This window comes from Drosophila ficusphila, unplaced genomic scaffold (assembly GCF_018152265.1).
Source record: "Drosophila ficusphila isolate 14025-0441.05 unplaced genomic scaffold, ASM1815226v1 contig_791, whole genome shotgun sequence".
NCBI classification, from domain to species: Eukaryota; Metazoa; Arthropoda; class Insecta; order Diptera; family Drosophilidae; genus Drosophila; species Drosophila ficusphila.
The window spans coordinates 4685090-4710028 of NW_025064737.1; the positions used below are offsets into that span (position 1 = coordinate 4685090).

At 40.1% G+C, this 24939-nt stretch overlaps 5 protein-coding genes across 31 annotated transcripts in view; 1 reads left to right on the top strand and 4 right to left on the bottom strand.

The window, feature by feature from the left end:
• Positions 1-7273: 7273 nt before the first annotated feature.
• LOC108098485 (muscle-specific homeobox protein tinman) lies at positions 7274-10579 on the bottom strand. Its single transcript, XM_017201397.2, has 3 exons — positions 10153-10579; positions 8358-9049; positions 7274-7867 (listed from the first exon to the last, which is right to left on the bottom strand). The coding sequence occupies exons 1-3, from the start codon at positions 10332-10334 to the stop codon at positions 7419-7421; spliced, it is 1323 nt and encodes a 440-aa protein (XP_017056886.1). The 5' UTR covers positions 10335-10579; the 3' UTR covers positions 7274-7418.
• A 2110-nt stretch (positions 10580-12689) lies between these two features.
• The window catches only part of LOC108098509 (modifier of mdg4-like), a 28158-nt gene continuing 15908 nt past the window's right edge, over positions 12690-24939 (top strand). For 20 of the 24 annotated variants that reach the window (XM_017201452.2, XM_017201459.1, XM_017201455.1 and 17 more), the window contains exons 1-4: positions 12690-12821; positions 13065-13320; positions 13384-13523; positions 14349-15216. In XM_017201452.2, coding sequence (XP_017056941.1) covers positions 13107-13320; positions 13384-13523; positions 14349-15216 — 1222 coding nt within the window. In that variant the 5' untranslated portion in view covers positions 12690-12821; positions 13065-13106. Of the gene's footprint in view, positions 12822-13064; positions 13321-13383; positions 13524-14348; positions 15217-17266; positions 18245-18330; positions 19130-19220; positions 19466-19738; positions 20339-24939 lie in introns of those variants that run through there. The other 4 variants (XM_017201448.2, XM_017201456.1, XM_017201438.2 and 1 more) reach the window with 4 other exon arrangements.
• On the bottom strand, positions 20962-22118 carry LOC108098511. The gene is made up of 2 exons (XM_017201464.2): positions 22097-22118; positions 20962-21891 (listed from the first exon to the last, which is right to left on the bottom strand). The coding sequence occupies exon 2, from the start codon at positions 21848-21850 to the stop codon at positions 21401-21403; it is 450 nt and encodes a 149-aa protein (XP_017056953.1). The 5' UTR covers positions 21851-21891; positions 22097-22118; the 3' UTR covers positions 20962-21400.
• LOC108098513 lies at positions 22473-23077 on the bottom strand (the record flags this gene model as incomplete). The annotated part of the gene is made up of 1 exon (XM_017201467.2): positions 22473-23077. A coding segment is annotated over one exon (339 nt), but the record flags the coding sequence as incomplete, so codon positions are not given.
• On the bottom strand, positions 22962-24831 carry LOC108098510. Of its 4 annotated transcripts, none has more exons than XM_043209047.1 (5): positions 24445-24831; positions 24179-24391; positions 23632-23964; positions 23226-23452; positions 22962-23073 (listed from the first exon to the last, which is right to left on the bottom strand). In XM_043209047.1, exons 2-4 carry the CDS (start codon positions 24249-24251, stop codon positions 23229-23231), a joined length of 630 nt encoding a protein of 209 aa, XP_043064982.1. In that variant the 5' UTR covers positions 24252-24391; positions 24445-24831; the 3' UTR covers positions 22962-23073; positions 23226-23228. The 4 variants fall into 4 exon arrangements, with proteins under 4 accessions (XP_043064982.1, XP_043064983.1, XP_017056951.1 ...); XM_043209048.1 differs by having other exon boundaries at positions 24763-24818; XM_017201462.2 differs by having other exon boundaries at positions 24179-24831.

Sequence of the window (24939 nt, forward strand, 5' to 3'; positions counted from 1 at the left end):
TCCATTTCAGCTGAATGCGTTTCGATAATACCCGAGTAATTAGTATATAATGATGCTTGTGGCAGGCGCACGCGCCCAAAAAAACTCTCGTTCTCGCTTTCCGTTGTCGCTAATTTTGTTAGCTTCTTTTGCTGATGCGATTACCCCTGAATGGAGCAGGTATTCAATTACACAAAAAAGGGAATGAGCAGCCCATCCCCTATGATGAATTGGCGTTTTCAATTAAACTCGACAGTTTCTTGTTTGATTTGGAAATGCCCACCCCGTCAATAGCGCTCAGTCTTGTTTTCCTTGTGGTATTGAGTTTTATTTAATGGTTTATCAAAAGCCACTTCGAATGTTTGACTTTCCCTGTTTTTGATTATCATTCATGATTCCGAAACCCGATCCCTCTGTGGCACTTTGACGTGGTAGAGAGACAAGTGTTCATGGACAAGTTTGCATTGATTTTCAGCACTTTTTGCTGTTAAAGTGCACTTTACTGGGTCATTAGGATTTAGTGGTTTCTATGAATGAAAGCACAAGTTGCTTGGTTTTTTATTTTTAAGCAAGGTTATGGCTCAGCGCTAATAAATTATCAAATATTTATGTAAGTCACACTAGTAAGTACAATTTAGAGCATGGGATGGAAAAAAAGATTTTTTTGGTCATAAAAAAATCACTGCGAGTAGTAGATTTTTACTGCTAGACTGTGTGAACTTAAAATTCAACAAAAAGAACATTTTTTTTAATATAAAACAAAGATTGATACAGTACTACTGTCTGGAACCATTTTTGCGAAGGTTTTCAGAATAAATTGTGATTAAATAATTATTTATATCCGTAGCTATACTCTTTGTGTATTGACTTTGTGACTCGGTAAAAGATTCTACAATTTATTAATTAAATTAATGGTTTTATAAATAACATTTATATTAAAATTATTGTTAATATTATTAATTATCCTTAATTTACCAAATCTTAAAGTTCACTTTTAACCATCTTATCTCTCCGCAGTATAAGATACATTTTGTATGGTAATTAAGAAAGACCCAGATTACAGAATATCTATTTTGTGTTTATCCAATCATGATAATATATAAAAAATAACATTTAAATTCCACACATAACTATTAACTAGTTATCCTCTGCTTATCCTTGCTTGAAAAATGAACAAATTCCAGACCCTCACGACTCTTATATTATACAATCGAAATTGTAAACGTTAGCTAGTACTTGAACCGTCTGTAAAATGTATAATGTAATGGTAAAAAGTTGCGATACCAACCGCTAGAGGCCGTCTTATATATTACTAAGATATTACCCTTTCAATTTTACCTTGAAGTATTAAAACCTTAAGAAAATATAATTCCAATAAATGTATTACCGATGTTATATAAGAAAAGATAAAAATAAATGATATAATAAAATACATTTTGAAAAATATTTATAACACATGAATTCCTTCAATTCTCAGATGTTTTGTGGCCAAGATGGTCTTGGCCTTTATCAAAATGGCCGTCAAAATGCACCAGGTGCTGGCCAAACTCTTCCTAACAACCGTAATCAACAAAAAAAAATGTTATAAAATGGAGACCTGCAGCACCTGCCTTATTAATAAAATTTATAAAATTAAATTTACATTTTCTTCTATTAACAGCTTGCTTAAATTAACCAAACTGTTTATTTAATGACTCTCTCTTTTTAAAATGAATGTTTACTTAAAATGTTAAAAGAAACTATGTGATTATTTAGAATTATGAACGAATTTGAAGGTATTTGGTTAAGATAAAAATCATCGAAACTGTATTTAAAATGGGCCTTTTAATTATAGTCTTGAAAATTAAAAAATGTTAATTTAAAAATTTAATTATTGGGTTGGCAAGAAAGTCGTGTCGTTTTTTTTAGTAATCGTTTTTAATCTAATTTATTTACGACTAATCGAGCACCAGGGTCACACTTTTTTGTATCTTTTTAAAGCTTATTGTCTTAGGTACTATCGACGAAAATTTGGTAATTATTCGATAACATTTGTGGAAGCTATAGCAAATTAAACATGGAGGACCAAAGTGAGCATTTTTGGCATATTTTGCTTTTTTACTTCTGAAAAGGAAAAAAAGCAGTCGAAGCTCGCGAAAAATTGTGCGAAGTGTATGGTAAAGATGCCATGAGTGATCGCCAATGTCAGCGCTGGTTTGCCAAATTCAGGCTTGGAGATTTTGGAGTTAAAGACGCCCCACATTCTGGTCGACCATCGGCCGTTTTTGACGAACAAATTCAGGCTTTGCTGGATGAAAACCGGCGGGAGATGTCAGAGAAGCTCAGTATGTCGCATACAACGGTTGAAAACCATTTGAAGAAACTTGGCTACGTAAGCAAGCTCGATGTTTGGGTTCCGCATAACTTAAAGAAAATTCACCTAACTAAGCGTATCAACATCTGCTATTCTCTGCTGCAACGGATTAAAAACGATCCTTTTTTGAAGCGGATCATTACTGGCGACGAAAAGTAGGTTGTTTACAATAATGTCCAACGAAAAAGATCATGGAGCAAGAAAGATGAGCCAGCCCAAGCCACATCAAAGGCCGATATCCATCAGAGGAAAGTTATGCTGTCTGTTTGGTGGAATTGGAAGGGTGTAGTGCACTTTGAGCTGCTGGGACGGAATGAAACCATCAATTCAGATGTGTACTGTCGCCAGCTATTCAATTTGGCGGAAAAAATTAAAGAAAAGGAACCGGCACTAGCTAATCGCAAGGGTATAGTCTTTCACCATGACAACGCTAGGCCCCACACATCTTTGGTAACTCGGCAAAAATTAACGGAGCTGAATTAGGAAGTGCTACCACATCCATCTTATAGTCCGGACTTAGCACCTTCAGATTACCATTTGTTTCGCTCTCTTCAAAACTCTTTGAATGGTAAAAACTTTGATTCAGATGAGGCTGTTAAAAACCACTTGTCTCGATTCTTTGCTGGAAAAGACCAAAAGTTCTTCGAGCGCGGAATTATGCAGTTGCCCGAAAGATGGTCATTAGTGGTCGAACAAAACGGCCAATACATAATTGATTAATTATAAGTCCTGATATAAATAAATCATCTTTGAAAATATTGAAAAAAACGACACGACTTTCTTGCCAACCCAATATGTCATGACTCATGATATTTATGCACAAGCATTTTCTTAACTCTTTTCTAAATATGTTCTTAATACGTACAGAAATAAATAGGTCATTGAGATTGTTTACACGTGCCCAAGTAGATCAGGATACTGGATTGCCGGCGGAAGGAACTAAGTACATACATATATACTTTAAAAACTATATTTACAACACATTGATTATCGTTTTTTGCCAAATGTATTTTGGCCAAGGCGGTGGATAAAAATGACATAAAGGATTTTTTTCTGCATGAAGTGATGAGTCTAAAATACACTTTGAAGAATAATAAAATAAAAAATTGCTTAAAAGGTTAAAAGAAAATATATGCATTTTATTAAGAATAAATATATAGAATTATAGAAAATATCAGGAAGTAACTAAAAAAGTTTTTAAAATAGGGTAATGTATCTGGATGCGATGAAACACTTTTTAAATCGGCCTTCTAAGTTATGTCTTTCAAAAATATTAATACCAGAATTAAGTCAACATAATAAGTCAGAAGCATCTTTGTCCTTTTAAAAGAATATTATTAACCGCAATATGCACAGAAATATAAAGGTGCCTGAGATTGTTTACAGGTGCTGAAGTAGATCAGGATGTTGGAATGCCGGCGGAAGAAACTCGAATTTCATTGACTTCGAGCGCCTTTCAGTGAATTGATTCGAACGCAATATCAACGCCCTGGGATTATGGGCTTATTTGGATTGAAATTCTTAAGTGCCAGTTTCCACACGCCGTAAATCAAATGCTCCAAAATGCCGCTGCTCGGATTCCGAATGCAATTACTCAATTAATTTGAATATAATTGTCACAATTTTCCACTTGAAAGCCGCACAAAGCCATAAACCCAGTGGATATTAAACAGAGACACCCAGAACTTGGACGCGTGGAGGGGGCAAATGTAAGACGAGATCGCAATTTTATGCGCACATCAAATAAAAATGTATACAGCGAACCGATGGATTTTCCCGATAAAATGTCAAAGGCTTTAATGGAGGAACTCTGCCAGAGTCACTCTGCCATCCACTTGACAGCATTGGATCTGAATCCGAATCCGAATCTGGAACAGTGACAGCGAGAGTGAAAGGCGAAGAGAAAATATATACAAATGAGAGAGTCGAATAATGGGATACCCCTTCACATTTAAGTCAGATCTAATTAACGAATTTAATTAAATTTGTTAAGCTATACTAAATAAATTAAATTTATTTACCTCTACAAATATATACAAACCAACACTTCCACAAAATGTTGTTTATATTCAGCATTTTTTCCGTGCATCTTAGGACTGAAAGTGTTTAATTTTTTGGTTTGGATTTTACAGTTTTTATTTTTAAACTTAACGTATAAACTGATTATATATTTTTTATGACGTTTGATAATTAAACTGGAAAGATTCTGAAAATGTAAAACAATACTATTTATAGTTTTAAATTTGATACATGTGTCGACCTAATCGATCACATAGATTTTGTACATTCTAGCATAAATAAGCTTAAAACGAGATCGGCAAGCCGAAGCTTATATACCCTTGCAGTAAAAACTTCAGCTTAAAACGACTGGACAAATCTAAGATGGACTGAGATTGTAAATTTATAAACTCAACTGGATCTGAAATGTCTCCTTCAATGGGTTTTAATCTTCTGACTGAAATTATAAAACTCTCTTCTTTTCGGTATAACAACAACTAGTTCGTTATACCCCAATAATTTATTACAAGTACAGGGTATAATTACGTAATTGATTTGGCGGCAATATTCAAAGGCTGCGGAAATGGGAAACTGTCTTAGCCCCAAGAACCACCGACAGTGCTGCTGCCATTGTAACCATTTTCATATTGTTTATTTATTGTTGTTAATAAATCTTAATTTGCTTACCTTACGCCTGCTTTGGCGGCCTGCCGCATTGAGGAAATGCAAATGGGGCTAGTGAAAGCAGTCGGGAAAAGTGATTGTGGGTGTGGGGAAAGGAGTGCAGGGGAGTGGGAGAGGGGGAGCGGGGCACAGCTGCGACAGCGGCTCTGGAAGCCTTTGATCCTCTGACGGAACATGAATTAAACGGCGCTACAGGGCGAACTCTATCCTCTATCCTGGCTTATCGCCAACTCCCCGATCCTTTGTGTGATATATGGGAATGACAAATTCCCCACTTGAGAGTTGCGTCGGTCTAGACTATAGACTATAGACTATAGACTCCTAGACCGAACGATCCTACGGATCCTCGGATCCGACGGAGGGGCACACGTCGCCGCAACATTGCCGCCGACATTGAAAGACGAGACCGTAATTGTTTATGAGTCGTAGATTCGGATTCAAATTCATATTCCGCCTTCGCCTTCGCGACGGGGGCGTGGCTGGTCAGTGTGGTCCATTAGGTCATGTTTAGTGCCACTTGACATGCATTATCCTCCGCCTGCGGGGCGTTTTGTTTGCCACTCCAAAGACAACTCCCTCGGGATGCTGGGAGCCAAGTTGCCAGTCTCCATTGGGAAAACCTATCTAGTTAGGAAACAAATTGTAATTGCTGATAAGTCTCATTTTAATTAAATTCATTTTTCATGGCTTGATAAAACTTTAATTTCTGAACATTTTATTTTGTTGTAATATTGGAACAATATAAACAAACTGTACCAACAAGAACAAAGCAATAGGAAATTTAATTTTTAATATGATTATAAGATTAACAACAACATTTTGGTACTTGTTGACATTTTCTAATTTGCATATCTCCTTAGAATGTAGTGAGAATAGATTATATACATATTCAAATAAATTTTTTGATTTGTGCAACAAACCCTGAAACTGATTTTAATAGTGTTAATAATTTGTAAATCACGTTTAAATAAATGAAATATTGTTTGTCTGTAGGTGCTAGTTAGTTGAAAATAAATAAACAAATATTGTATTTTTTAGTGATTAGGTGTTAGTTAATTGAAATTTACAATTGGTATGCGTTACAAGTTGCTAAGGTATTAAGGAGCTTGCTGATGCAAATCAGACACTGTTCGTAATGATTAGGACTTTTAAAGAATACCTTATGATAACCCCTCTTTGATATAGTTGCTCTAATATCCTAAGTCATTTAATTTTTTTTTTGTTTGTGCCTCTGAGCTAATCCGCGATCCCCGTGATTGACACTTAACCCGGGGGAAGGGAGTCCAAATCTAACCCCAGAAGCTCTGTCTGTCAGAATGGGGAAACTCAGCCGAAGTGTGATCAGCTGCACTTGTTGGTCTGTGGCTGCAACCTCCCCTCACCCGCTGACCCCTGGCATGTGTTTGTGGAGTAATTGATATGCCACTGCCACAACACCACCGATCCACCACCACCACCAATCCACCAGAACCACATCGGAATCAGCCCCCAATGAAATATTAGCCTTTGGCCCGATGGCTGTCATAAAATGCCGAGGAGGAGCGTCTTGTGCCCTGCATTTCGTATCTCAACGAAAGTGTCTGTATCTGTATCTGCGGAGGCAGGAAAACATTTTACAGTTGCATTGATGCCACTTAAACGTTTCATAAATGCAACCTTTGTAATGTCTGCCGCCGACGCACTTCCCCCTTTTCCCCCTTCCGTGGATTCCCTGCGAAAAGCAGACAACAGGGAAAACATTTCCAGCACTAAAACGGAAATTGCTGTGTTTTCATTCGTTTTCGAATTCGTTTTTCATAAAACTGATCACCCGCTCCGATAAAATTGATTTATGCGGCGATCGGCGGCAATTATACGCAGATGCGGTGCCTAATGGATCGGTGGCCGATCGAAAGCTGTTCATAAAGATATAAATGCGAGTGCGGCAAGCCAGGGAGTCACGGATATTCCAGGGTGTAAGTTTTTACAGCGAGGCAAAATATCTGATTGATCTAAGGAAAATTAAAGCTGAATTGTTTAAAGTTCTCAAGAGAGAAAATTTTTATACAACATTCACAAAGTTATAAAATGTGAATATCATCAATAAAAAGTTTTTGAAATAAATCAAAATAATTTTTGTATTTTAAAACGGAATTTTGAAGAACCGAAAATGTATTAAAAAAAACCAACCACCGATATTTTTAAACTCACAATTTTAGATAAGAATTCTATTATTCTACTATTCCATTAAATCGAAATAAATTAACGATCTTGTAAAAGTGTGTCTTAAACTTTATTTATTGTCCAATATATACATAAAACAAGGTACTAGAGCTATGAGGCATTTTCCTTAGGCTACAACATAATTCTGCTTGAAGTTGCAGTTAATAAATTAGAGACTCGGGTCCTTCGTCCTGCCGATGAACTACTGCATGTGGGGGATCTGCTGCTGCTGGACGAGATGCTGCTGGGACTGCTGGATGGTTGGGGGCCACATCACGTGGTTGGGAATCGGAGGTGGTAGCGATGTGGGCGAGTGCAGTGGCTCCGATTTGAGCTTCAGGTGCTTGGCAATCCCCTCGCAGTCGATGTCTCCCCGCTTCGATTTATACCGCCGATTCTGGAACCAAATCTTCACCTGCGTGGCCGACAGATTCAGCTTCTGGGCGATGATCTCGCGCTCCGCACCCGTCAGATACTTTTTCAGCCGGAAGCGACACTCCAGTTCGAGGACCTGTGCCTGGGAGAAAAGAACCCGGGGCTTTCGCTTCATCCTTGGCTTCGAGGAGCCGTTGCTGCTGCCGTGGTTACTGACCCCGTTCACGCTGTTTTTGCGCAGCTCCGATCGCGAGGAGGTCACCTGGCTGTTGTCCTCTGAAAATAAGGACAAAATTGGAGTAATGAGTAAAATAAATAGGTAAATTTATTATTTTATATTTATATTTATATCAACATAGAAAAATAAACTTCATATACTTGCTTGTGTTTAAAATTATTTGTGAAACATTAAATTATTAATAATTCTAAAATTCTAAGATTCTAGTGGGTTTCAATTTTCTCTCCCTCTTTCTTTATATTGGTCAACGTGCTTTTGCCTTTTTTCTTATGAATAATGAACTTTAGACTTGACCTTTTTTAAGAAGTCATAAATTAATAGTTAGTCAGGGAAAAAATATCCTTTCATTAATCTACCAATAACAAATATTACATTTTTAAGATTTATATAGAAGCTACAAGACAGGTTAGCAAATTGTTTAAGATATTTTGATCTTTTAGGTAAATGTAATTTATAGTTAGCTCAATATTGAGGTTACAGAATGTAATTCTTCTTAAGGTAAAGATCGCTGTTTAGTGGGGTACTCACTTCTTTTGGCGCCGTCTTCCGCACTGTGGATGCTCCTAAGGGAGACGGAGTTCCCCGCCGTCTCCATGAGGCGCTGGCTGAGGGGGTTCCCGCAGAGCTTCTGCGCCGGCGCCTGCAGGCTGTCCACCTCCGCGGAGCTGTTGAGGTCCAAGGTGGGCGAGGGCGTCACGTACGGCGTGGGTATGTACTCGCTCTTGATGCCCGCCGATGCCGAGGGCGTGGCTCCTGCGTACACCTCCCCTGATCCGGATCCAGATCCAACTCCCACTCCGATTCCGGTTCCGGTTCCTGATCCGGGATAGTTGTAGTTGTAGGCGGCGGGCGTTTGATACGAGGTGGCCGAGGCTCCGGCGTAGAACTGGGAGGCGGAGACGTTGTAGGCCGAGGCGGAGTGCTGGAAGCCCTGGTGCGGATGTCCGTGATGCGGCTGGAACATGTGGGCGGGCATGCCGTAGTCCTGGTATCCACCATACAGCTGGTGCGGCGGCGGGGGCAACAGTGGCGACAGGGATGACGACGTGGTGGTGCCATCGTCCACGAGCTGCGGATGCAGTTGCTGCTGGGCGATGGGCAACTCGGACTGCTGGTGCTGCTGCTGCAGGCTGAGATTGTGGTACTGGTGCGGATGCGGATGCTGGTGGAGGTGCTGCTGGAACTCGCCGGCGCCATAGAGCGCCGAGGCAGCGGCGGCACTGCGGGAAAGCGGAAAATGGGAAAAGCGAAAGGTTAGACTCGGGTCAAAAAGTCGTCTACATGGCCGCCATGTGTTGCATCACGGCGGACACAGCGGACACAGCGGCTCCCCGGACCGGAGACTTTTGCCCACTTCCTGCTGGCGCGACGGGATCCTTGGTGACATCATTTCATGCCTCATCAGGGAATTAAGGACGCCCCTGCGCGGCGGACACACATGCGAATCACACATGTTGGCCAGCCCAAACAGGGATCGACCACCTCTGACTGCCGGACTCTCTGGATGTCGGACTGCCTGCCTCGGACCTTGTTGTTCTTATTGTTAACACTGTGTCCTCTCATCTTTGTCTTCGGCCTCTTGTACAAATAACGATGATTTGTCAAAGCCTCGAAGTCGAGGCTCTCCCTTCCCAAATCCTATTTGCAATTCATGCTTTCTATGTGTTTTCATAGGATTTCTTCTGCTACGTCTCGACGGAAGGTTATCAAAATATTATCTTTCGTTGGAAAATTGGTAGAAATTAATTCTCGTATGGAGCCCTATTAAATATAAATAAATAAAGTGCGACTGGGAACGGGAAGAGCGCTGTCTTCGAGACGAACTCACTGACAGGTAGAAGTGGCAAAGATATCCAGGAAAATGCTGGGTAATAGGTAAATATTAGTTAAATAACAGTTGGTCCGGGGTTATCCTTTGCCTTTTTATCTCATATACTGCTTTTTAAGCCAAACGATTTTTAAAATATAATAGTTAATAAAGAAATAAATATAGGTATAACATTGTTCTCATTTGAATCCTGTAAAATTCTATTCATTTCAATTAAAATGACTGACGATTTCCTGAAACTAACTTCATGTTCTAATCCTAATCGTAAAAAATTTGGAGTATACATATTTTATATAAATGTTGTGTAGTTAAGTTGTGAACTTGCGGACCTATATATATTAGTCAAGATAAAACAAAACTACCACGAATTTGTGTTTTCAGAAGTTTTCATTTTAAATTTCATCAGAAGTTTTGATCGCAAAATTATCGACATTCAGTTTAGTAAAGTGTTTCCAACATAAAATAAATCACCCAATTTGTTCCTTCAAAGCTTACCTATCGAGGTGTCCGTAGCCACTTTCGTAGGCCTCCGTTTGATTGACCATGTTCAGAATATCCTTGACCGAAAACGGAGTGGTGTTCAGGGCATCGGCGTTCGTCAAGCTCCCCGGACTGGGGGACTGATTGTAGTCGTAGTAGCCACCCGATTGAGCCTGCTGCTGATGGTGCTGCAACATCCTCGCGCGCGATCACTTGGCCACTTGAGAAGCACTTTGAATTTAAATAAATACAACAATTTGCCAAATCGCACTTGAACTTGCGACACTTGAGTGGTGGGTATCGCGGTAGCCGGGGAATCAAGTAGGTGGTGGAGTACACCCCCACAGCCGTAGGCGAACTGAGTGGTAATCCGTTACCCGTAATCGTAACCGTTCCCGATTCCAAAAGTGCCGTTCCGATGCGCACTCGACCGTGTCTGCAATTTGTCAGCTCGGTTTTGGTACTGAACGAGTACTTCTTTCACCCCGGGCCACCTAATTCTGCTGTGCTGATGCCAGTGTGTGGGTGTGCCACACACACGAGTACCGTTAGCAGCAAAATGGCCGCCACGAAGCCAATCACAGCGTAGCATCGGAATGCAGAGTACCTCGCTCTCTTTGTTTATTTTCTCTTTTCGGTTAGAGATGTGCGCGTTTTAATTAAAAGTGCTTATTAAATGCCGAAAATTAAAAAAAAATAAAGAAAATATAATTTTAATTAATTTTTTTCATTTACAATGAAAATTTTTCACAAATTACTTAAGAAATAGAAAAGTATCATACAAAAACAAAAAGGGAAGAATTAACCGTTTGTATATGGTGATTTAGTAGGGTCCATCTCCAAGACTATCCTTCCCCTTCTTGCTATCATTTTATATATGTTTGTATGTATATCTGTAAGCAAGCATATACAGATTTACCAGCATATTCGTCAGATACAATCCTCCGCATCCACTTGCAACGTCACGAATTCCCCTGCCTGCTCCCGGTTGTTATTAGTTGTTTGTTCGCAGCCACTTTATGCAGATTTTGTTTCGCTACTTGAGCTTGAGTATCAGTATTTATTATTGTAAAGTCCTTAAGTTTTATTGTCCCTATCCATGCATGTTGGTTCGCGCGTTTTGTGTATAAACTGTATCTCAAGTGGCGCTCAAGTGCAGATTTTCGCACACTTGATTTAATGAGTGTACTAAGCAAATAAATTAAGGGTTCAAATCGAATATCGGGAATTTTTTCGAAATGGGTAATACCCATACAAATTAATTATCAATATACCAATGTTTAAATGTATGCCAATAAATTAATATACTGTGCATATCTTGAAAATAAGTGATGGGGTTTTAAGCTCTATGGTATTTTGAGTTTTTTTAGAAAGAGTTTGTACATATTTTTCTTATTTATAAATAAAGAAAGCTCGCAAAACTGTATACATCAATTGGCTGAAACAGAGCTGATGGCTAAAATGGCTTAGATAAGAATTATGCTTCTGAGCAATTTAAAGTCCGAAGGTCCTACCTTAACCGAAGCTTAAACAAGAATGTAGGAACGAAAAACGCAACAAGATTAAAAAAAAATCAATCGTGCAAATATGTATAATAAATAATAAATAATAAATAAATAATGTTAAATGCAGGAGTTTTAAGAAGTTTAACTAAACTACAAATCAGTCCTTCCTCTGTAACATTATAAGGGCCTACAGGTTTGACCCTTTTTACGGACGGTACAACTGCAACCGATTGATTTTATTTTTAAGAATTAAAAGTCAATTCTTTTGGTAAAAAATCGATTAAATCGACCTCAAATAAAGAAATCTCATTTTTAAGAAATTTATAAATAAACAAAAATGCAAAGCTTAAATAGATAAAATCTATTAACAAATATGTATGTTTCCTAAGACGGGTAACATTTGCAAAGCAGTAAAATGTGAAACAACATCGGCGGCCAGACAACCAATTTGAAACAAAACGACAAATTTAAAAATCCAGCTCATTAAATTTGATCGGCGATGGAGTTTGCTGCTGCTAACTGTGGTTGATATATTTGCTAAAGTATAAGGATGTTACGCGACCGCGGGCACCTATCAGGTCGCTGGAAATATATATCGATACTATTGTTTTACTATTGCAGCTCTAATAAAAGCTATGAAATTCAAAACTATGGATATTCCTCTAATAAGTATGGGTACTTCGATATAACAACACGAAATGTATTAACTGGAAAGCTGTTTTGCATTTATTAATAAACAATGCGAATGGACATTTTTATCGTATTTGTGTGAAATGTATGGGTCCATAATAAAATCTTTTTTTATTTCATCTGAATTACTTTTTGTTCGAACTGCTGTGCATCATAAAATAAATAATACTTTTGGAACGACACAAAATCTATGATAATGACAAAACCATATTGCATTTTCCGCATTTACCAAATTTTCTCAGCCTGAATCAGAAATAAGTATTGGATTTACCACCGATAGTATCGAGGCAACATCGATAGTGGTAACCAAAGTCAAACCATCGATAGTACCAATATCGCTTTTTTGACAGCCTCCAGCTCTAATACGGTCATTCTAATTTTGTGAAAAAAACTTTACGGACGTACTTTGCGAGTTGTCCGCAAGTGAATTAGATCTAATTTCAACTTAGTCTTGAATAGTGGTTTCGTTCAAAAATATTTAACGCAAAGGTGAGTACTTGCATTAGTAATTATAATTTCGTTTGCGGAACGTTGCTGAAATAAAAGCCACTTATTTCACACGCACACACACATTTGTATGTGTAAAGACGCGTGAAAATTTCCCTGTTTTTTTGGCTGCGTTGCATTTTTTTTGTGCGCTACTTTTTGCCAGTCGGTTGTAAACAATGTTTTAGTTTTCTGCTCTGGTAAAACATTCTCTAACAAACGTGCAATGCACTTTTTCGTCTGCAGCCGCAACGCATAGATACAGAAAAGTATTGATTTTCGTCCAAGATGGCGGACGACGAGCAATTCAGCTTGTGCTGGAACAACTTCAACACGAATTTGTCGGCGGGCTTCCACGAGTCGCTATGTCGCGGCGATCTGGTGGATGTCTCCCTGGCCGCCGAGGGCCACATAGTGAAGGCCCACCGGCTGGTGTTATCCGTCTGCTCGCCCTTCTTCCGCAAGATGTTCACCCAGATGCCGTCAAACACCCACGCAATCGGTAAGTTTTTCCCCCTCAATATGGGGATTATTTTACTTATGTTTCCCCCTTTCCTCCCCCCAGTATTCCTGAACAACGTTAGCCACTCGGCGCTGAAGGACCTGATCCAATTCATGTACTGCGGCGAGGTCAACGTGAAGCAGGATGCCCTGCCCGCGTTTATTAGCACCGCGGAGTCGCTGCAAATCAAGGGGCTAACGGATGTGAGTACATATACACACAACATACTGGTATATCGAATCGGGGGGGACAAAAACAACAACAAGCTTTGCCTTTCGCGCCCAATACATACATACAAGCGTCTGTATAAGAGCATGGTTTGACTGTACCGAGGAATTGCTCGCGAGCCAAATGCCAAAAGGCATGCGTGTTAGAGCGGGACAACTGCAGTGTGTGTATGCGTTGCTGCAATTGTCTCGCTCTGGCCAGATGGGTAACTGGGTGGTTGTTTTTGTTTCGCAGCGAATTCGATGCCAAAGTATAAACATTAAATTGAATCTAGGGGAAAAAAAAGCAGCTGGGAACAAACAGCTTTTAAAATTATTATCTATATTATTCTAAACTTCATTTTCGTTTCTATTTGAAATCAATTTATAAAAAAGGTGATTTACATTTAGTAGAAAAAAACACAAGCTTACTTTTGAATTTGTATTTTAAAAAGTAAAAGTTTTCTATATTAAAACATATTAAAATGTGTATAACTTGTATACAACTGCTAAATTAAAACTTTAACAACTCAAAGACATACTAGCTAAAATTATTTTTTTATTTTATGATTTAACGTTGGTAAATAAAATATAATTTTCTTATATTAAAAAGTATGGCAACAATTTTAAAAAAAAACTCAGTGTAAAACATAATATTAATTTAAAAGATAACCGAGCCTTTTGTTCATGATTAGTCAGTCAAGCCTAAAGGAAGATTGCCGCCATTCTTTTACTACAGTTGTATCCAAAGCACAAAGATTACACACACAGATTTCTGTTTTAATATCCATTCTAATTAATTGTTAAAATATCCTCTTTCAGAACGATCCTGCTCAGCAGCCGCCGCAGGAGCCCAGTCCGCCGCCAGCAGCACCTCATGTACAACAGCAGCAATTACCGGCCCAGCGGGTGCAGCGCCAGCAGCCGCGCGCCTCCGCCCGCTACAAGATCGAAACCGTGGAGGACGGTTTGGGCGACGACAACAAGGGCACCACCCAAATCGTTATCCAGACCACAGCCGCACCACAAGCCACCATTGTACAACAGCAGCAGCCGCAGCAGCAGGCGACGCAGCAGATCCAGACGCAGCAACAGCTGCAGACGGGAACCACGACGACGGCGACGCTGGTGTCGACAAACAAACGCTCCGCCCAGCGCTCCTCCCTGACATCCGCCTCCTCCTCCAGCGGCGTAAAACGCTCTAAGACGAGCACCTCCGCCAATGTGATGGACCCTCTTGACTCGGCCACGGAAACTGGAACCACGACAACTACCCAACTGGTGCCGCAACAGATCACTGTACAAACCGCTGTGGTCTCCGCGGCAGAAACCAAGCTCCACCAGACGCAGCAGCAGGTCCGCCAGCAGCAGCAACAGGAGGAAGCCGAGTACATTGATCTCCCCATGGAATTGCCCACGAAATCGGAACCTGACTACTCGGAAGACCATGGCGATGCCGCCGGTGACGGCGAGGGCACCTATGTAGAGGACGATACCTACGGAGACATGCGCTACGACGACAGTTACTTCACGGAGAACGAGGATGCGGGCAACCAGACGACGGCTAATACGAGCGGCGGCGGCGGAGTGACCGCCACCACGTCCAAGGCAGTTGTCAAGCAGTCTCAGAGCTACAGTGACTCTACGTTTGTTGACACCAGCGCGGATCAGGGCAACACCGAGGCTCAAGGTTGGTTGAATTCCCACTTTAACGAAGGCAAACTGCCACTAGTCATAAGTATTTAGAAAAGGGCCAGATTAAGCGCTTGCAAAATGCACACATGCTAAAAGCATTTTAAAGTTTTTATCAATCATGAATTGGCTTTGAAATCATATTTTGCAAGCGGATCTCGCCCCTTTAAGCCGGCTTAAGTGCGTTTAAATTTGATTTAATGCAAATTTAAGCTATACTTAACTGGCACTTAGGTTATAGCTAGTTAAGCCCCCTGTGTTCTATTTTAAAACGCTAAAGAACATCAGGCAGATCGACTGTCCGAAGCATATTACTCGCATGCTGAGGATAAGGATCACGCGATATTCTAAAAACTTAGTTTAAAGGTAAGTAGAGTGTTGAATTTTTATGAACGTGTCAAGACGAAACTGGCGTTGAAGCGACACTCTGAAGCACCAGGAGGATCTGCAGTTACTGAAGGTAATACCTGTAGTCGTAGAACACATTTTTTTGTATTTTACCAAGTTTCAGGCAATATTTTTTTCGAGAAACAGCGTGCCGTTTTAGAAAGAAATCAAATGTTGACGGAGCGTTATTATTTAGGCAGGCGCATATTTGTTTGGATAATAATTCTCGGTTAATGTTTGAATTATTTGTGTGGTCAGCGATTTTTGGGGTTCCCTTTTATTTTCAAGATGTTGTTAAGAATTGTTGAGGCAACGTAAAAGCTTGCCAATACTTTTCTAACAACGGCATTTATTGCCGAGTCTTTAATGTACAAACTTGCTTATTGCGGAGGGACTTCCAGTGTATTTACGTAAAGGGGTGTAATGTACATGCTCTTCAATTTTTTTTTTTATTTGTTTTGCTGTAACGTAATTTTCCAAAACTGCGATTTAAAGGGCTCAATTAGTTACATTTCTATCGTTTTGAAGGTGGCGGCTTTTAAAGGTCTTGAATTTAGTACCTTTGGATTTTATATTTGCGGATTTCTTCAAATTTTATTTAGTATATCGGAATTTGTCGATGCAGTCGTAATATTGGGCTGTCCAATTTTGGGGTCATTCTGGTCATAATCAAAGATCCAACGTAGTTTTTAGAATTTTCATTTTTGAATCGTTTGAGCAAGTTGCCAATTTAAATCTTGGTTTTGATAATTTAATTTTTTTTTTGTATAAGAGGAATTGCATTACGATTTTTGGAAATCCAGTTAGCACAGTAAGCCGTTATAGTTTATAAATTTTATAGTTAATTGTTTAAAATTGCTGTTTTTAAATATTTAAAGGATGGAAGTGTTTCGTAAGAAAGTAGTTCCCTGCTATTTACTATGTATACTTGTTATCAGATCCTTATTATGGCATTTATTATTAAAATTCGATTTTTAATGTGCTTATGAAGTTAAAAATAAAAAATGTTGAAACAATATAGAAATGTTTTATTAAACCTGAAACTTTTTTTTTTTTTATATTATTGAATGCCGGCGTTGCCACTTACCGGTAGCCCAAATAGTAAATGCAGCCCTAAAATTCGAAAAGAGTGGCAACTACATGAAAAATTATTTAGAAACCAAGCTATGTAAATTTGTTTTGTTAAATTATTGTGGACATATTACAAAGTTGCTTTTCCTTAAATTGATTATTTTCTCTGTGTTAATGTGTAGAGTGGTGTTATTAAAAAAAGTACAAGCTATGAGAAATATAACTGTACCCCAATGCCGTGTTTGCAGTTCCAGGTGTTTTCCACCCTTGTGTTTTGTGATAATTCCTATTTGAAACCCAGGCGTTGTAAAACCTGAAGAATAGTGCTTCTATAAATTTTAAAATGCTATATTACTGCTTTCTGTAAGTATTACGCCAACATTCACGGGTTCCTCGGTTCGCTGTCTGCCAATAAACTGCTTAAAGCCAAATTCTGAACTAAATGTTGTTTTATTTCGCCGATCCTAGCTTAGCGCTTAAGCCCTATTTACTAGATTAGGTATTAGACATTGGAAATACTATGCGCCCTAAATAAACTTCCCCGCCTTCTTGTCCCTCTTTGTTTTCCGTTTTTCTCGTGACGCTTACAGAGTCGGAGATCAGATTCATTCGAAGCCAGAAGAAGAACGCCCAGCTGGTGTACCGGGACTACATCTACAACAAGAAGCTCACACAGGCCAATGGACAGACGACATGGCGCTGTGCCGACGTCCTTAAGCTGCGCTGTAAGGCGGTGGTCATCACTCGTGATGGAAACTTCATTGATGCTCGGCGGCAGCATAACCACGAGTCGCACGCCTCGAGGATTGGCCAGCGGCAGCTCTATAAGGTGGAGCAGGAACTGGAGGAGTACATTGAGATCTGCACGTCGAACCCTAAGATATCGCAGTATCTAGGCAGCAGCAACATCATTGTGACCGCCAAGGATGGCAAGGACTGCAAGCTGTTTCTGCCCGCCGCCGAGGCTACTGAAATCGAGATGCAGGCCTTAGTGGACGCCGCCGAGGAGGAGGAAGAACTGCAGGTCAAGGCCGAGGAACAGCGGTCTCAGCAGAGGGATCGGGAACGGGAGGCCAGGTGGCAGGCAGAGGAAGCCAAACGAAGATCCCTGCTCAAGATTAAGCACCTTTAGTAGTTGTCATTTAGCACCATAAGCTCGTATTAGTCTCAATTTATGGAATGGGCCGGTTTTTTTGGTGAGCTTCAAAACTTCAAGTATTTATTCGAGAGATGGAGTATTTTTACTTTAGAATAAAAAGTATCCGGGCAAACTGTAGTCGCTATTGTCTAAAACCACTGTCAACTTTTTTTATCTCAAAATCCAGAAGGCTACCAGCATTAAATCTATTTCATATTAATGTTTGTAAATATTTGAGTAGAATCATGATAATCACCCTTGTGTGCAATTTTTATATATTCGTATATATATTCTTTCAAACGTGATTTTAGTTAAGGTATGCTCTATCAAAGAGATCGGTCCACCCATTCAAAAGTACTTTAAGCCTATTTTCTGACTTCTGTAAACATAATTCGCATTTAATCCTTTAATAAATTAATACAAAACAAAAGGATGGCGCATACTTGAAGAAGTTTTCTTCATCATTAATACCTTTCAAATCTGAATTTTAAACTAATTTAAAATTGTCTCTTGCAGATGGTAACGAGCTGGTGTTCATAGAGAGTCCTTGGTCGACGCCGTGTCTGGTGCTGAATGGCTATATGTACAACTGCCATAGTCGAAAGAGCAACAAGCAGTATTGGCGCTGTCACAACTACTCCAAAAAGGTGCACGAAATGCGCTGCCGATCTCGATGCGTCCTGGAAAACGGGCGGCTGAAGAGCGTGACGGGAGGTCTTCATAACCACCAACCGCATACGGAGAAGATCGACAAGATCGTACAGCGGAATAAAATGGCATCCGTTAGCACCGGAAGGAAGATCTCAAGGTCTCATAGTTTCATACAGCAGCAGATCCAGCAGAAGCAGGACTTTGCTGACGAGCACCAATTGGGCAGCGATGCGGCCACCATGCAACTGACGGACCACGAACTGATGCACGCCTCCATGATGCTCATGCACGAATAGACAAACCGTCGGACCGGACAGTCTATCTGGCCCCGGCAGTTGAATTTAGTTACCAAGTAACAGCACTGGAAAGTACATATCTATGGAGATAATTTTGTTTTATTTTTTATTTTTGTTCCCCCAACTACTGGGTGTGCATCTTGAATTGTACAAAGGTATTGATATATGATAGCAAGGAAATGAAATGAAATAAGTTTACTTTGAATTTAAATGAAGAAGATTGTGAATATACATGTAATTTAAGTTTAACCAACAAGTTACCTATGAAGAAGGTATTTTTAAGTTAATTTTTTCCAAAACCATATAGAACCAATTTTTACACGAATTAATGATCTAGTGAAATAAAGATCTGAACTCATCCTATCTGAGCTGCTTCGTCTGATCTGTTCCCAATACAATTCTCAAATAGTAAGTGCAATTTTCGTGGGCATAAACTAACTTAAACCCTCTTCATTTCAGTGCTCACCTATGATGACCGAGGAAAACTGGTCCACGAGGGGTTCACCTTTAGCTGCCACACCAGGAACCCAAAGAAATTGCTGGCCTTCTGGCGTTGCAGCATGTACAAAAAGTTACACTGCACCTGTGCTCTGACCACCCACGTAAAATCAATCAAATCGATACGAGGATTCCACAATCATAAGCCACCCGAACGGCTAAAAACATTTATTCCTAGAGTGATAAACTGACAATCATGCTAGCTGTAAGAGGAATATAAAAATGTGAGTATTAAATAAAATGGTTTCAATTGATTTTATCTATTTTAAACTAAAAGAATCTTTTCTTTTAGATAAAATCACAACGCAACCTGAACCAATAAATCATTGGGGACCACCAAACAAACTTATTCATTAAATAAACGTTAAATCACCTGTATTAATTCCAACCAGTTTTTTAATTTAAATATTTTTTAGACTGTATTGTTTTGTGTTTGGTATTCTGAGCTGTTTATTAACCAACTTTGATTTTCCTTACAGGTGTCAGAACTGTACGACTTATGCGACCAATTCGAACCGTGTATGAGAAGCAAGCTGAAAAACGTATTTCGACAGTCCGCAAGATTTCTGATGAAATGATCAAAGTGCAACCTGTGCAAAAAGTAAATTTAAAGAACCCAGACAACATCATCTGCACTTCCGCCAATCAGCACAATTTTGTATTTGTGGGCCTGCCTCGGCTGAAGGGGAAGTGTGTGAACTGCCTCAAAAGGAACCGAGTCGGTCTTCTCAGGATCAATACACTTTGCGACACATGTCCTGGCAGCAACTGGATGTGCGAGCAATGCTTCGTGGAACTACACAAATAATAAAAATATGCAATTACTTTGAACATTAATACAATTTTATTTTCAGGGGCGACTTACCTCATGGTTTCCCATTCATCATCATATTCACATAAACTTTATAAGCGAGTAAAAGTCAGTTTCATTAAAGAAACTTCAATTTGTTTAATTTCTAATTTTTTTCCTATTTAGTTATTCTCACGTATTACTTTTAATTTTTTGCTGATATTAAGATATTGTGTAAGTTGCCTGAAGTCCACAATACAGAGAATAAACCTATACTATTTTGCTACTACTTGCCTTGATAGTAAAAAAAGGGATCAAATGTAGGTTTTAAGTGTTGTTATATTTTTTAAAAATATATTTAACCAAAACTAAGGTGTATCAGTAGTAGGAAGTTTACTTAAAAAGATAGCAGATTAAAGAACTAGATCATTCTTTACCATGAAAAGATCAGACAAACCAACCTGTAAAGTTTAAAAAAAAAACTTTTATACAGGACCTAATTCTCGGTATTGGATTCCGTTGTCAATTATGCTTCCAATTTCTTTTCGGATTTTAGTCTTTGACTTTGGCGGCCCCGCTCCTTTTTCTGCCGGGCAAGGTCATGATTGTGGGGAGCATGGAGCACCTCCAGGTGGTTGTTCTTGGTGGTGCGGATGCGGGCACGGCACTTGGTGGAGGAGCGTGTGGCACAGATCCACTTGGTCCCGCGGCCATTCTCCATGAACTTTACGTAACTATGACCGCCGTAGTTCAGCTTGATAGACTCCCGCTGACCCTTCGTAAAGTAAAACTGAGGAGTGTCACCTGAAAATACAAGAAATATATGAGCCGGTGGGTTAGTAAAGCGGAAATCAGGATGAACGAATTCTCGAATGGGATCTGAAAAAGCGAAGTGAACTACATCGAGGCAACTGCACGTTTACGTTTATTAAATTTACAATCAATTAAGTATTTATAAGCTGAATCTTAATTGCTTACTTAGCTTCTCCGTCTCCTAAAACACATATAAATAGTAATATTTACGCATAGAGTAAGATAAGTCGATTTCTAGAAACAATAGCAGAAACAATTCAAATTATAGTGGTATCTCAAAAGGAAATCAAACGAGCTTGGAAAATGTTTCCAAAAGGAATAAATTTAGTTAAAGTATTTTCTTAAATAATAACTAAAATATTGTGTATTGGCTAATAACTGTAAGTAGCCCGGTTTAATTTAAACAAAACTATGTATATTTTGTTACCGAATTGGCAAGTACGAAGAGATAATGCATTGAATTTTCTATTTAGTAAAATCTGACCATGCGACATTTCGTCAAACGATAAATGAATCCATGCTACTGAAAGGTCGGGCCTCACTTCCTCCGGCTAACCACTCGCGTGGCTCCCACAATGCCGGTGACATCCGCTACGATCTCCTCGTACTTCAGGTGCATGCCCAGTTCGCTGACATCAATCGTGGCGGGGGACTCATCCTCCAGCGCGTTGGTCAGCATGGCGTCGCTGGTCAGCTGAATCTCTTGCGGCTGGGCCTGCTGCTGCTGTTGCTCCCTGGCGACTGTGGTGACCACCTTGGCAATCGTCTCCACCGGAGGCACTCGACGCACGCGCTTCTTGCGCCGCACAATCTCCTCGTGCGTGTGGAATCGGTTGAGCGGAAAGACGACATCGTTGATGGTAAAGACCCGGGAGCGACACTTCTGGTTCCACCACTGGTTGCAACGCCAAAAGCGCTTCTCCTCCCCCGATGATAGTTTCAGCGTCTTCTCAAAGATGAAAGGCTGGCCTCCGTAAATCAGTTGCATTCTTCCGCGGGAAGTGGCCGAGTAGATGGCCACGCTGCTTTCTGTGGACGGAGAGGGTACACATTGTGATTAGTACATTTTATATTTCTTTTTTCTTTTGTTCTCTAAAGCTACAGTCAGAGTCGGGTTTTGTGCTTTTCGCCAAATCATGGCGCGTTTATATTTGGTTAAGCTTAGAATCTAACAATACTGTTTACATAGGCGTTTGGAGGGAGGGTGATTGTGTTGCGGCTGGGACAGACAAACCTTAAACAGTCCGCTCGGACGCTTTGTGATAGACAATCGAGCGTTGCACGGAACTTTTCCGTTGCGCCGGCTACGGCACTTCCAGTATATCGTATTTCCGCGCTTGCTGTTCCTGGCGTAGGCAAACTTATTATACATCAGTTGCAAGGACTTTCGCTGACCCCGGATTATCCGGATGTTCGGTAACATTTCCATTAGCCTACCGTGCGAATTGTACATGGACTCCACTGGCAGTTTCTTCCAAGCCAAAAGAAGGTCTGTAAAAAGTAAAGGAAATAAATTAGAAATGACAGCGATTGCGGAATTCAAAATGTTAAGTCTGGTAATAATTATCTAATTTGACAACTTAAAAAATAAAATAAAAATAAAATAGAACTCGTTATAGGAAAATCTTTACTAACTTACAATTATTTTCTTGTACTCTTAACTTTTCCGTCTAAACAACTACTAATAACACAAATTACAATCTCGGTCGTACACTCTCTAATGCCTCAAAATTGTTTTTTATACAATAGCATGTATGTTTTAAAACTAGCTTATGGTAAATATGATTTAACACTTTGTACTGTACCTAAAAGATAAAGATAGTAGTACAGAGATCTGCTCATATCATTCAGGTTAATTCTAGTCAGTCGGCAGACTTTACTTGGTCTCGGTTTTATTCGATCGGGTGTTAACGCAGAGCGGATTTCTCTCAAGACTAAGTTTCTGAACATCGGAGCGAGTGTCCGCTTTCTGCGCGGTGTACATTGTGGGATGCGTGTGCATGTTGCTGGTCACGTGGATAATATCCCCGCAGCTTGTGATACGGGTAACGAGGCGAGCTCGACACTTGGCCTTGTGATACATGGAACACTTCCAGTCCCGACTTTTTTGACCTTCCCTCAACTTTTCATTGGGTGTGTAGGTGTTTCCTTCATGGTAAACGAGATCGGTACCTCGATTTGAGCGCACATACTGGGCTAATTTTGAACTGTCTGAAAAAGATTAGCAAACTTGGTTAGTTCGTGATCGGAGTATTCCATATAATGGTTAAAATGTAATTGCATTAAGGTTCATTGTAAAGTGAAAAGCAGGCAAACATTTTTTAACTGAAACAGATTGTTTATTTCACAAGACAGATGGATACCTGCTACTTCTTAGCGCTACGTCTGCCCACTGAGTCTTTGCAGCTGCGATTGTGTCCCTCATGTCGCATCCGCACTTGGTTTGTGTCCTTATTCACGATGGCCCGTGCCCGGCAGTTGCTGCGGAAGTTGGCGCACTTCAAGTAGGTCCGACGCTGATTCGAAGTACCGATCACGAAGCGATAGCCATTGATGATCCTAAATCCGGGCTGTCTATGGACATTTCGACCTGTTAAGGAAATATCATCGGTTAAGGTATAATCTAAGTGCTTGATGAGTTTTAGGTGTTAGAATGAATGCTAAGAAGTAGTAATGTCTTAATTATGATAGCGAATAGAGCTTCCCATTCACCCAATGCAAAAGTATGGTGACAATGTTTATCTATTTAACTATTTAGCTTAGACTAACAATTGGCAAGTTCGGATTTTGTGATGTGCGACAGCTGTTCCTGCTGGTAATTCTGGATTGAGCTGCTCCTTCGTTTGCTGTACCCCTTTCGACTTGGACGCTTGTGCAGTTTATAGCAGTCCGTCGGATGGTTGTGGTGTCGGTCGCTTAGCTTAATTTCAGTGGTACTTTTTTGATTGGTGACACATCTCGCCGGGCAGCGGAGCGCAAGGTTGCTGTTCTTGGAACACACCCAATTGATGCTGTTTCGGTTCTTCCGCTCCACGGAGTACATGTGCCCCTTGTAAATCAGATTCTTGCCGCCTCGGCGATTGACCACCAGTTGATAGCAAGCTGCAAGGGTTAGATGAGATTAGTAAAAAGGCCTGAGCTCTGCTAAGGGACTCTACAGAAACTACAAAGGCCGGAGAGGTGGGATACGACTATTTGCTCAACGGAAACATCTTTATTAAACTAATAATTCGTATTTTATGGGTGGTTGTGGAGTCCGCGCAGGGCCGAGATCCTGTTGGACTTGGTCACTACGCGGGCGGAGCACTTAATGTACTTGCAGCGCAGCTTGACGCACTCCCAGTAGCAGACATCCTTAATCCGGCGGTTGAGGGTGAAGGGTTTTCCATCGATGGTCAGCAAGTTGTTGCCTCGGTTGCTCCTGGTGAAGCTCACCTCTAGGTGGTCGTAGTTCTGCTTGCGAGAGCTGCCCGCCTTTTTTTCTTAGCCACCAGGAGCGGAAGCTGCACCTTGAAGTCGTCCTCCAGTTCTGCAAGACAGAAGTTGGAGTGGGGGAACGGGTATTGATTAGAGCGCTCTGACAACTCAAATGCCCAATATGTTCCGCCAAATAATATGCCTGCTCCGCTTTACTTTCTTTACTTTATTAACATTACACGACATTGCTGTCGCATGGCAATTACACTTTTTGAACATTTGTACACAATATTTTTTTTGGAATTTATGAAGGCGTCGCTATTTTTTTTCAGCATCATCACACGAAACTTGAGCGCCCTTCGCTGAGCAGGAAAATTTCAATTGACAGCGGAATTACGCGAACACTTAACGTTTATTTCGTGTCACTTAACACTTTGGTTTCACATTTTGTTTAATAATTTTACAACAATTTGCAAAAATTACTTCTATTTTTTCACAACTGTGGCGACATATTTTCAGAGTTGCCGGACCTGACAAAGCCAACCAGGGCTGCAGTACTATTAATACAGTAGCTGCTGGCAAGAGAGAAATACAAACTATAACTTTAACAAATCCGATATGTAAAATATACAAAACAAAAATCTAATATGATCAACCTTT

Bases quoted from the DNA above. Each gene is read 5' to 3' on its own strand.
- LOC108098485 (XM_017201397.2), bottom strand. From the start codon at position 10,334: ATGTTGCAGCACCATCAGCAGCAGGCTCAATCGGGTGGCTACTACGAC. The intron at 9,050-10,152 runs GTAAGCTTTGAA...GCTTTCCCGCAG, and splicing joins GGCTACGGACACCTCGATAG to TGCCGCCGCTGCCTCGGCGC. The intron at 7,868-8,357 runs GTGAGTACCCCA...CCTTATTTTCAG, and splicing joins GGAAGACGGCGCCAAAAGAA to AGGACAACAGCCAGGTGACC.
- LOC108098511 (XM_017201464.2), bottom strand. From the start codon at position 21,850: ATGCAACTGATTTACGGAGGCCAGCCTTTCATCTTTGAGAAGACGCTG.
- LOC108098510 (XM_043209047.1), bottom strand. From the start codon at position 24,251: ATGGAAAACCCTTCACCCTCAACCGCCGGATTAAGGATGTCTGCTACT. The intron at 23,965-24,178 runs GTACATTAAGTG...TAACCCTTGCAG, and splicing joins TGCGTCAAGCTGCGCTGCAA to CTTGCTATCAACTGGTGGTC. The intron at 23,453-23,631 runs GTTAGTCTAAGC...TTTCCTTAACAG, and splicing joins AAAATCCGAACTTGCCAATT to GTCGAAATGTCCATAGACAG.